The sequence below is a fragment of the Pan troglodytes genome, chromosome 2, assembly GCF_028858775.2.
Source record: "Pan troglodytes isolate AG18354 chromosome 2, NHGRI_mPanTro3-v2.0_pri, whole genome shotgun sequence".
Taxonomy (NCBI): Eukaryota; Metazoa; Chordata; class Mammalia; order Primates; family Hominidae; genus Pan; species Pan troglodytes.
Genome location: NC_086015.1, coordinates 5,296,300 through 5,308,868, shown reverse-complemented (window position 1 = coordinate 5,308,868; position 12,569 = coordinate 5,296,300). Strand labels below are relative to the sequence as shown.

General features: G+C 38.2%; 1 protein-coding gene across 7 annotated transcripts in view; it reads right to left on the bottom strand.

Annotated features, from left to right (window-relative positions):
- The window catches only part of CNTN6 (contactin 6), a 319,927-nt gene that overhangs the window by 129,366 nt on the left and 177,992 nt on the right, over positions 1-12,569 (bottom strand). For all 7 annotated transcript variants that reach the window (XR_010155484.1, XM_054680362.2, XM_063806584.1 and 4 more), the window contains one exon: positions 4,322-4,417. Coding sequence is in view for 5 of the 7 variants with exons in the window: in XM_054680362.2 (XP_054536337.1) it covers positions 4,322-4,417 (96 nt within the window). In the remaining 2 variants the exon portion in view is untranslated. The remainder of the gene's footprint in view (positions 1-4,321; positions 4,418-12,569) is intronic.

Genomic DNA, 12,569 nt, shown 5'->3' with positions numbered 1-12,569 from the left:
TTCTTCTGAGATAGGTGTCCAAATAGGGAAGAATTATAATAGATACTCGAGGGAATTGTTGGAGATTGTTGGAAAGATGTGGGAAGTCACAGCCTACCAGTGAGAGAGCGTTGAGGAGGAATGAAGGAGACGTTTAACAGGAATCTTAGTGAAGTTTTGTAATCAGATGTGCATTGCAGTCCTCTCTGTGCTGTCCTTACAAAACTTCGTGAAACCTACATTTCTCGGAAATATTTTACAGATAAGATTTTTTGGAAATATGGGAACAAGGACTGAGTCTGGTCCTAAGGACAGAGATTCAGTTACAATCACAAAACCCATCTCTGATTGGGGAATAGGATTAAAAGAGAAATATACTCCTCCACTCAGATTACAGAGAATGGTGCCTATTCTGCTTCCACATTTTGAAATGATAAAATAGAGCGTCTTGAACTGTGTCCTGGCATTATTGCTTAGGTTATTTTTCTTTTTCACTATGATGCCTTCTCTGCGAGAATAACCTTTCCGTGTAAAACCCTTCCTTTCTAGAGGAGCAGGACATTTGTGTTTGTGCTTCAAAACTGGGTGGAAAGCATCCACAGAAGGCCTACGCTGGAGTCAGCTCTCCTTTTGTTTATGCAGAAGAAAGGACAGCTCTATAAAAGTTTATTTGGTTTCTGTTGATTACTCTGTTTCATGGGGTTGTGACCAATCATTTACATGGAAAAACCATCTAGACACTTTTCTGTTTGGTTTTTAAAACATGGAGCCATTCTTTGCTGGGTAAATTTATAAAATTTAGCCATGTCGATACTTTTTCTTACTCTCCTATAAAGTTATGTGTGTGTGTGTATATACCTATATATATCACACTAAAATATATTTGATAGGCCTGCCTTATTAAAAAAAAGTTTTGTATAATTTATGTGAATACACTAAGAGGAAAGCATAAAGAATTCAGGATATTCTGATAATATCAACTTTAAGATCATTTCTCCCTTATTGCAGAACTCCCTGTGAGACTCATTCTTGCTGACTGTCTATGTTGAAAAAGACAACTAAAAAAGACAACTAAAAAAGAACTAAGTTATCAAAAATTTGATGTAAAAATTTCAGCCTTTGCTGCGCCCGGTGGCTTACGCCTGTAATCCCAGCACTTTGGGAGGCCGAGGCAGGCAGATCACGAGGTCAGGAGGCGGGCGGATCACAGGGTCAGAAGTGAAACCCCGTCTCTACTAAAAATACAAAAATTAGCTGTTCATGGTGGCACGTGCCTGTGGTTCCAGCTACTCGGGAAGCTGAGGCAGGAGAATCCCTTGAATCTGGGAGGCGGAGGTAGTAGTGAGCAGAGATGGGGCCACTGCACTCCAGCTTAGGCAACAGAAGGAGACTTCGTCTCAAAAAAAAAAAAAAAAAAAAATCAACTTTTATGGCCTTCTATCTCTGTGGAGTCTGTGCTACTTTTCTTTATGAGAAGCTTTTTTTTAATATTTACACATGAGATTTAAAAAATAATTTGGCCACGCCAACATTTACTTTACAGTGCTCTGTTAACTCCGTCTGCCCCCATGAATATATTTCTAGGACGTTGCTCTGTGAAAGCCATGTGTGGTAGGAAATATAGAGCCTTTGGGAGATTGGAAATAGAAGAAATAATATTTGAGAAACATATTGTAGGGCAAAATCCCAAGATGACCTTCAATGACCCGTGCCCTTGTATAATTCTCCTCATTTGAGTGTGAGTGCGACTTGTAACAGGATGAGAGATCATATCCATGATTAGATAAGATTAGATGGCACAGGTTGATTTAAAGAAACTGACTTCAGCTTTTGTGGGCATGATCTGTATCAGGTGAGCCCTTACAAGAGATGGGGCTCTTCCTGACTAAAGAAATTTGAAATGTTCGAGGGACTAAATGTGAGACAGATTCTCTGTTCCTGGCTTTGACATTGGACAAATGCTCATGGCAAGAAATTCAGCAGCCTCTACAAGTTGAGAGTGTCCCTTAACAGCCAGTTATCAAGGAAACAGGGACCTTAACAGCAAGAAACATGATTCAGCCGACAAATATGCTTGGAATCATGATGAGATGCTACTTGTAACATAAATTAAATCTCGGACCAGGTGCGGTGACTCATGCCTGTAATCCCAGCACTTTGGGAGGCCGAGGTGGGCAGATCACCTGAGGTTAGGAGTTTGAGACCAGCCTGGCCAACATGGCGAAAACCCGTCTCTACTAAAAATACAGAAATTAGCTGGGTGTGGTGGTGTGCAAATGTAATCCCAGCTACTCAGTAGGCTGAGGTAGGAGAATCGATTGAACCCAGGAGGCAGAGGTTGCAGTGAGCCAAGATCGAGCCACTGCACTCCAGCCTGGGAGACAGAGCGAGATGCTATCACACACACACACACAAAATTGGTATTACACAAGTTTGCCATTACTCCCATGCAGCAAGATTATTCAGTTACAAAGGTCTTAATTTAAGGCAGTTTTTGTAAATGTGTGACTTAATTTTATGGCATCGACCCCACGGGCGCTGTTATAATGAGGGCCTCACACACTTTCAAAGATCCACTTATCCTTTAATGTTGATAGGTGACAAGGTAACAAGGACAAGCGTCTCCTGTCTGGCTGCCTTTTAATTTGTTAAATTTTTTTACATATGGAACTGATTCATTTACAAATATTTTACATTTCTTTTATTCCTGATTAAACAAAGTTGAAAACAATTTTCAATAGTGTCAAGAATATTTGAATAATATCATAAGAGCATAAAATGACATAGACTGACAGGACAAACTGATACCATTTTGCATATTTTGTCATCTTAGATTATGGTGCTGGAAAATAATCTTCTATACCGTTAAAAAATAAGCACCAAAAGAGCCTCAGCAATTATTGTGTGTTCTGAAACAATATTATTTTATCTCAATATAGCATTAAAAGCATTGCAACTCTTCCCTATCATATCAGGTGAATATAATGCCATAATACTCTGTAATAATACCGAATAAGATATTGTTAACTTTGAATTAGCTTTCTTTTCTTTTGGTCATGGCAACTCATGAGGTTGTGTAAAAATAATAATGGAAAAACGCTTTCAAGTTTCTCAAGGCTCATAAATAAGATTTGGTTTAACATTAAAAGTAAATTGCTTAAATTTTATTTTTAAACATCTCTCCTGTGTATTTTAAAAGTTCTCCCATTCCAGAGTGGAAATCAATTATAACAACTGCAGTGATAGTTAAGAGCTGAGGGTCTGGGAACCAGACTTCCTGGATTTGAATATTGGCTTCATTGCCTGCCAGCTGCGTGACCTTGGACCAGTTAATTAACGTCTTTCTATTTCTCTATAGTGTACTGAGCCTGTAAAACAATAATTATACTCATATATCTCTTATAAGTTTTTGTGAAAATTTAAGAATCTAATACATGTTAAAGTCCTTGGGTCTGTGCTGTGTAAGTCCTTGCTGTTATTAAGCTTCCTATAATACAGTTAGTGTGATATTGGTTTGTACCAAATGACTCCATGGATGTTTTCACACTACCTCCTTCAGGTTCACTGTGAGTTGAGAATCACGACTAAATTTACCAAATCATGTGAAATTTGAGAAAATCCACTCCCAAGAGGATGAGAATCAGTAAGTAGTTTGGATCCCTGACAACGGGCCAGTCCACTGACCAATCCAGAGTCTTCCAAAGCAGAGGCTGGCATTTATTGCTTGATTTTTACCATTGCTTCCAGTTAATGGTGATCTATCCCTTCCAGTAATTAATGTGACATTGCCAAGAGGAGTGTTAGTTGGAATTTGCTTCTCCATAGAGCCCAAAAATAAAAACGTAGTAACAATCTTAACTTTCTTTACTTACTAAAGTTTTAGTTATTACGCTACTCAATTTACATTTATTAGCTCATTTAACATTTACAACAAAACTGAACAAACAAACAAACAAACAAACAGTTAATGTCTCTATTTTACAGATGAGAAAACCAAGCCTCAAAGTGGGGTAAATAAATTGTCCCCTTTTCATGAAGTTTGCCTGTCACAGCACCGAATTACAGCTGCGGTCAGTTTCTCTAAAAAGCCCTGGCACTCACACTACGTACAATACCATGATGTATCTCCTTAAAAACGTATTTGCTGCGTGGCTGCTTGAACGAATATTTTTAAAAGAAAATGTTTAGATATAGAACTATTTGTATGCAGTAGATGCACTTGACGAGAGTCACAATTTCTTTGATTTGATAAAAGGTGATCATTGAGCCTAAGACCAGATGTGCTCACATCACTCTCCAAGTGACCGCATTGATGATATGACCCAAAATCACCCCATCATACCTCCAAAATGTGGCGGTGGGCCACAGAGAAGCACCACACCTTGACCTTCCCGGACAGATACTGTGCTTCTTGTTTTAGTTTCAAAGTCTTCAATATCTTGGAAAACAAAGAAAAGCAGATTTACAATTAGTTACTTTGCAGAATAAATATTTTAAAGAAGAATCTCAAGAATGTTTTTATTATTAAGGGGAATTAATCTCATACTTTGCTGACCAGAAGACTTAGTTGACAATCAATTTAACTGCACTTATTATTATCTTGCAAAATCTTGTGTTTCTTTCTTTCTTTTTAATTAAACACAGTATGTGATAAAGACAATACTCACTATCTGTTTGCTTTTATTCTTCCAGACAGTGTAGCCTAGCAGGAAATCTGTGAAGCCCAACACATATTTACTTTGTCTGTCCAAGGAAGGTGTGATTTTAAAAAGGTATGTCACAAGTTTGCTGCAGTCTTCCAACATCTTAGATTAATGGTTGCCATTTTAAAGTGTGGCTGGCATCTATGAGAATTTAGGATCTAATGGTGTGAGGGAAAGAGTTCTGTGTGACAGAACCAATGAGACAAAAAGTGTATTTTCAATTTTCTCTTGATTTATTCCTTTACAAAGCAGGCTCATGATCTTATTTGGAATGTGGTGATTTCCTACATAACAGAATCACAGAAATTCAGAGTTGAAAGAGTGCTTACTAGCTACCTTGTTAAGCCATCTGAGGCATAAATCTTTCCACCTTCCTGAAGAATGGTCACCCATTCTCCTAAATTGTTTAACTTCTTTGAGCCTCAGTTTCTTTACCTGTAAAATCCTTTCATTCATTCAATTAGTTATTTAATGAATTAACCTACTAATCCGGGTGTGGTGGCTCACTCCTGTAATCCCAGCACTTTGGGAGGCTGAGTCAAGCAGATTGCTTGTGGCCAGGAGTTTGAGACCAGCTTGGCCAATATGGCAAAACCCCATCTCTACTAAAATTACAAAAATTAGCCAGGCATGGTGGCACACGCCTGTAATTCCAGCTATGTCAGGAGGCTGAGGCATGAGAATTGCTTGAACCCAGGAGGCAGAGGTTGCAATGAGCCGAGATTGCGCCGCTGTACTCCAGCCTGAGAGACAGAGCCAGAATCGGTCTCAAAAAAAAAAAAAAAAGAAAAAAGAAAACCTACTGAAAGACAGAAGTAGTATTCAGGGGAGACGGTTTATTTGTGAATAAAACAATAAAACAGGCAGGTATTTTACCTTTATTGTGCTTACTATCTAATGGGAAGACCAGAAGATTGTTTTAAAAATGAATACATCATTTACAAATTGTGGTACGTGTCCTTGAGTGTAGACTGAAATTGTCTACCAAGATCTATTCTTCCTTCTCCCATAATAATAGACTTGTTGTCAAACATGCTTGTCTAACCAGAGATGACATTTCCCAGATTTCTTTGCAGCTAAATATGGCAAGCAAAAATGATGAATGAAACTTTCACTTACTATGTTTGAGAGGAAATCTCCAAAAATGTTGATGTTCCTGATCCACCTACCACCACACCCACCTAAATTGCCAAATTGCCAATGATATGGGAGGTCTTGAAAGCCACTTGCTGAATGCAAAAGAGCCACCATTCACCCGGGTATTTGAGTGACTAGCTGGAGCAGAAACATAGCTAATCTGGAACGTCAACTTTAGATCATTATATTACACATAAGTAAATTTCTATCTTGTTTGAGGCATTTGTTTTGGGGTCTCTGTCCCATCAGTTTAACTTTTTACCCTAAGATACCCTGTAAAAGAAAAGAAGAGGGCACTGATCTGACAGATGAGAAAGAGACAGCCATGCAATGATGGCAAGGTAGAGGGAAAGAATTGCTTCCAGAATGAAAAGACAGTACTAAATTTCTGGATATAAAAAATGTAGGGACGTTTGGTTGTACTGAATAGAAGCCAGTGTTGTTAGTGCATAATGGGCAAGGTTTCAGTGCACGTGCAGTAGCAAGCAATATATCGTGAGCTATGTGTGTATAATACATTTAGTTTAAATTTAAAATACAAATAAAATGGATTGGAAATAATCTAATAATACAGCAGTGCACATCGTTGAATCATACCTGGAACATGCATAGAAAGTCATGTCATTGAAAATTAGAAAGAATACATCAAATCTAAATGGTTTGACTTGGAACATTCTTAATGTCATGTTCTTTAAAAAGTCACTAAATATTGATATACCATTATCCTACTGTGGAAGAAAAAAACAGTAAAAAACTAATATAAGCATCCTGTTAAATTGGCGTAAAGTTACAGAATGAATTTTAAAAAAAATGCACATTGGTTATCTTAGAGGAATGGATGGGAGATGTGAAAGTAGAGATTATCCATCTTTACTTACATCTATCTTTATCTTTTAAAGTCTTCTAAAGATTACACATTGTAGTTTTTTAGTTTTGCTTATTTTTTAACAACCTTACTGTGGTATAATTGGAACAAATTATTGGTATTGTTTAGACGAATTCAAGAATTTCATTTTGGATCTATTAAATTTGTATTATCCACGAGCTATCTAAGCGACAATATTACAAATACTATAAAACAGGGATCTCCAATCCCAAAACCACGCAGCAGGAGATGAGTGGCAGGCAAGCGAACAAAGCTTCATTTTATTTACAGCCACTCCCTGTCAATCACATTACCTCCTGAGCTCTGCCCCCTGTTAGATCAGCAGTGGCATTAGATTCTCATAGGAACACAAACCCTACTGTGAACCACGCATGTGAGGGATCTAAGTTGCACACTCCTTGTGATAACCTAATGCTTGATGATCTATCACTGTCTCCCATCACCCCCAAATGGGACCATCTAGTGGCAGGAAAACAAGCTTAGGGCTAAGAATGGGATTTATAAGCATATACACCGTATTTGAAGTCATAGGTATGAATGTAAACCTGATGGGGTGACTCTTAAACTTTTGGCATGAGCAAATTCGTGGACAGTTGTCTAGGAGTTAACCTTGAAAATCTCCATATTTAGAGGTAGAGAACCACAGATATGAGAGAGAGGGTGTGTGTAAAAAGCTAGAGGTGAATAATACGTGAACATAAAAGACAAAACAATGTTGGTCATATGTGATCTTGCCAAGAGAAGTTTCAGTAGAGTTTGGGGAAAAAGCCAATATGAATTGAGAAGTGGATAGTAGATAGCAGATAAGGACATGGAGATCACAGTCATGAGAACTCTTTAGAGTTGGCTACAAGTAAGAGATGAGATTTAGGAAGAATACCAAAAGGTTTGGAGGGTGAGGCCACTATGCTGAAATCAATGATCAAGTAAGGAAAGAGATTGATGATTCAGGACACAGATAAAATAAGGTCCTTGTAAAGCCTGAAGGGTGATAATGAGAACCCACATGGAAGGATTGGCCTTTGTAAGGAAAGAGAAATTAAAACAAAACTTACATGTGCTTGTATAAGATGGACTGTGGAGTTTTTGCTGGGTTAGATGAGAAAGTTTTTGGTGGTGGTTTCAAATTTTTCAATCAAACTGATTTGGGTGGGGGCGTTGGGTGGTCATTTGGGAAGATAAAAGATCCAATAAACACACCTATTTTTAGCAGGGTTGTTATGGGGATTAAATAAAATGATGAATTTAAAGTATCTAGACTGAAGCCTAGAATATTGGTAATTACTACTACTGGGTAGTGGTAATTACTATGATTATGACATTCTAAGTGGTTAGGGCCAACCATACATTTTCCTCTGACTGATACAAAGTTCAGATACACTAATCTAAAAATACAAGTTAAATATCACATTCTAGTTCCAGTAAAATTTTTGGAGGTAGATGATTTTATTTGAAACATCCGCAGTTTATCTCTGCTAACTACATTACTTCCCATATCAGTGTTCTTTTTGTAAACATTGCTTTTCAATCCATGTAAAGTATGAGTTCAATAAGATAGATTCACCAGATCTGATATGTAAATTGAGAAAGTCTTATATGTTCTATACTTTTAATAACAAAAGTATTAAGATAAACTCTACTGATCCTCAACTACACCCCCTTCCCTTTCTCCACCTGCTCTCAATCAGTAGTCATTAGCTTTATATTAATTTAGGGCCTGGCATGCCTACCATGTTTCTCATAGAGGAATTTACATCAAATATGCTTCCTTTCTTCTTTGGCCATGAAAAAACTAAATCAGCCTACATATGCTGGCACTGTTGATGTGAACTATTGCCTTGACTTGGGAGTCCTTTATGACTTTGGCTTGTATCAGTTTAAATGTGACTCCTGAATAAAAATCAGCCTAATAAGCTTTATTTTAAAACAAAAAACATTAATATATTGAAATCATTGTTTCTGTTTCTAGTAATAATCATCATAGGTGACAATTTTAAGGTTTTTTTCTTACTATTGTTTTTGAAAGGCCCTATTAAATTGTGACTATATTGTAATGGTCACAAAAACAAACACTGTCAAAAAGGAGTAATGAGAAATTGAATGATTCTATGAAATTAACAAGCTTTGGATTGAATTCTCTCAGTGTCACATTGTCAGTGCTCCACAATCCTAGGAACATCAATCATCTTTTCAGTGTTAATCAGAAGTCATTATAAGACACTGCTGATAAGAACACTGATACTTTAATATATTCTGTGTTCACTTCCACTTAAATAGCATCCGCTTGTGACATAATTTCTCTGTGCCTTTTATGATTACAATGGGATTTCTATTAGCTGACATGAAAGGAAATCAACGCCTCTCGAAAGTCACACAAGTCCTGTTAGCTATCAAAACAGTCATTCCAAAATGTTAGTAGTTCACAGGTTTTAATTAATAATTCACGCTTTAAAACTGTTTAACAGCACACAGATCATAGACAAGATATAAGTCTGCCTTATTTAAACTACGTGCCATCTCATGTGGATATGCTTTGAACAAGGTCTATTGTACAGATCCAATCTGTATTTCAAATACCCTTCTGCTAGCTGGAAACAAGATTTAATTCAGATCATTTTCTGAGGCAAGGGTGACTGAATTAGGTAGCCATACAGGCATTCAGTGAATATTTTCTTTGCTCTATAAGACCTTTAAGAACTCTAGATTTATTCTTCTACAGGGAGAGGCCAGAGAGAACCACCAGTTTCTATTTTTGTCCTATCCATTTTCGCTTAAAAGAAAATTGCTTAGAATGAGATCGTTCTCTGAGATGGCCTCAAATTCTATAATATTTGGAGATGTTCTCATAGACCACAAAGGTGACCTGCCCAGGCTGCCCTTGTGCACGGGATACAAATCCTGCAGTGCTGGTTGCTGTTAACGACCTTGATTGTTGAGGTTGCTCTCATTAAGCCATTCTGATGGCCATGGCTTATCAGGTCCTGTGGTTTTATTGCTGGTTTTGGAGGAAGCATTTGGCAGGAGTATAAGCAAAAATGCAGTCACGAATAAGGCTCTGTTCCAAAGGCCAGCAGGAAGTGCCTGAGAATGGCCCATAAAATGAGCTTTAAAGAATTACTGGGCCATATGCTCTCTCTTGGAGCAACCAAGGTGCAAGGGAGGGACAAGGGCCACCAAAATGTACTTAAAATTAAGGTTCAGGCAATACAAGTATTGTAACATCTAATTGTAAAGAGAATATATCTTTGCAGCTGCCATGTGTAGGAATGAATCTCAGCCTAATTAAAGCAAGAAAACTGTACATTTGCTGCCAAGGCCTGAGGATCACAATCAGAAGATGCACTTGGCAGTGCCAGCCCCTGACACAGAAGGAGGCCAGTGGTTTGCCAAGTCTCATAAGCTTGAAGGAAGGCTATGGGTACCCAGGGTCCATTGATCAGGACCAAGAAGACAGCACCTGAAAAGCTGGAGATAGGGAAAATATTCACCAGAAAAATGGGCATGCTTACAGTAGGACATAGTACACTCAGCTGAGTTGTTAAAAATCTGAATAATGATATATATTTTTTTCCCATTTACTATGTATGAATTATTTCATTGTAATGTTTTAAATTTTTTCTTTGTTCTTTCATTTTTTAATATATGGAGAATAGCCATTATATGTCAGATGCTCTGATAAGTACACTCATTGAATCCTCAGAACCACCTGTAATCCTCACAATCACCTGTACCATTGTCACGTTCATTTAGTGAAGGAGGAAATTGAGGTTCACAGATGATTGGCCACTGACCAAAGTTGACCCAATTTCTATGTGTCCAGATAAGGTTGAAAAACAGAGTTTGTGTATTAGTCAATTTTCATACTGCTATGAAGAAATACCTGAGACTGGATAATTCATAAAGAAAAAGAGTTTTAATGGACTCACAGCTCCACATGGCTCAGGAGGCCCTATAATCACGGTGGAAGGTGAAGGAGGAGCAAAGGCATGTCTTACATGGCGGCAGGCAAGACAGTATATGCAGGGGAACTGCCCTTTATAAAACCATCAGATCTTGTGAGACTTATTCACTAACAGGAGAACAGCATGGGTAAAACCTGCCCCCATGATTCAATTACCTCCCACTGGGTCCCTCCCATGACATGTGGGGATTATGGCAACTACAATTTAATGTGGGATTTGGGTGGGGATACATCAAAACCATATCCCTCTGGTTCCACGGTTCACACTAAAACACTGCTCTCCAGATGTTACCTGGGGTCTCCTTGCCACTTATAATTTACAAAATTAACATAAACTAATACTCCATACTCAAACAATCAAAAGCCTAATGGTTTTCCAAAAAGTTGTACAAATTGCTAGCGGAGGGGTAAAGGTGCTTTCTCTCCCCCAAGAATTTGTAGTTTCTAGAAGTGGCTCTGTTTCTGATGTCCTGAATCCTCTGAATCCTTATTTGTACCTCTCCTTATATTTCTTGATTTATCTCCACCCTTACATCTCTCCCTTTAGCTGCATATGAACATAGAATGTAGCCCCTTATTTTGACCAACATAGAGAGCTATGCACCCCCCACCAGCACATACAACAGAGGTGTGGTGCATCACCACTACCAAATTTTGAGCCTGTGTCAGCCTTACTGATATATTCATATGCAACTTGAACACCTTAGAATGAAATATTGGGTATATGGCTCCTAAAGTCCCTTTAGTTACTCCTCTTACTTGCGTCTGCTGTCTCTCTTCTATAACTTCCCTACTACAATCCTCTCTTTCAGGAGCAGGCAGAAAATGTCCCGCTGCTTTCATCTGCCAAGATGTTCAGCTCTCTCTGCTCCTGCTGTCACACACAGAAATTGATTGATCTGTATGGGTTCACACAGGTAGTAAGTAAAGGAAATAAAATTTAATTCCAGATGCTGTGTTTCTAGACAAGGCGCCATGGCTCCAGCCTGTAATCCCAGCAATTTGGGACACCAAGGTGGGCGGATCACATGAGACCAGGAGTTGGCCACCAGCCCGGGCAACATGGTGAAACCCTGTCTCTACTAAAAATATAAAAAATAGTCTAATGTGGTGGCATGTACCTGTGGTCCCAGCTACTCAGGAGGCAGAGGCTGCAGTGAACCAAGATCGCACAACTGCACTCCACACTCTAGCCTGGGTGACAGAGCCAGACTTTGTCTCAAAAAGCAAAAACAAACAAAGACAAAGTAAAGAAACAAATATTGTGGCTCTAGAGTGCATCCGCTTAACCACCAGACCATATTGCCTCTCTATCTAGAACGTCACCTAGACAGACCTTTTCTCTCTTTCCACACCTCAGAAGCAATTGCAATTATTGGTCACTTCAAAGACGTTAGGTCTAATTTTAAACTCTATGATTTATTTTACCCTGCTTTCTGGTTTCCGTCAACCAAATACTATTTCCCCCCTTTGAGAGTCCTTCTGAAGAAGTTTCAGCACTGAAAGCTTGTTCTGGAGTAAACAAGATGTTGGGGCACTTGTTCACCTTCATGATGCGGTTCCCATGTTGAAGGTATGTATTTTGTTTTGGCCTATGGCAAAAACATTTTGCTGGGCAAAGAAATGCCAGTACTCTGCCCAGCAAAAGAGAAATGGTCAAAGACACCAAGAAAACAAATCCCCAAATCTGCATAAGTCTCACAGAACTCCCAGATATAATATATGCAACTTTCAGTATTAAAATACTCTTAAGAATCTCAATACATTATAGTGAGGTTATTCTAAATTTGTATGTCTCCGTCCTTCTCTTCTTTGAAGAGGACCAGTTATGAATAATACCAAAATTGTTCATGTTGCTATTTCCTATTTCTTGAGTGATTTTCTTTTAGTTCTATAGTAATTA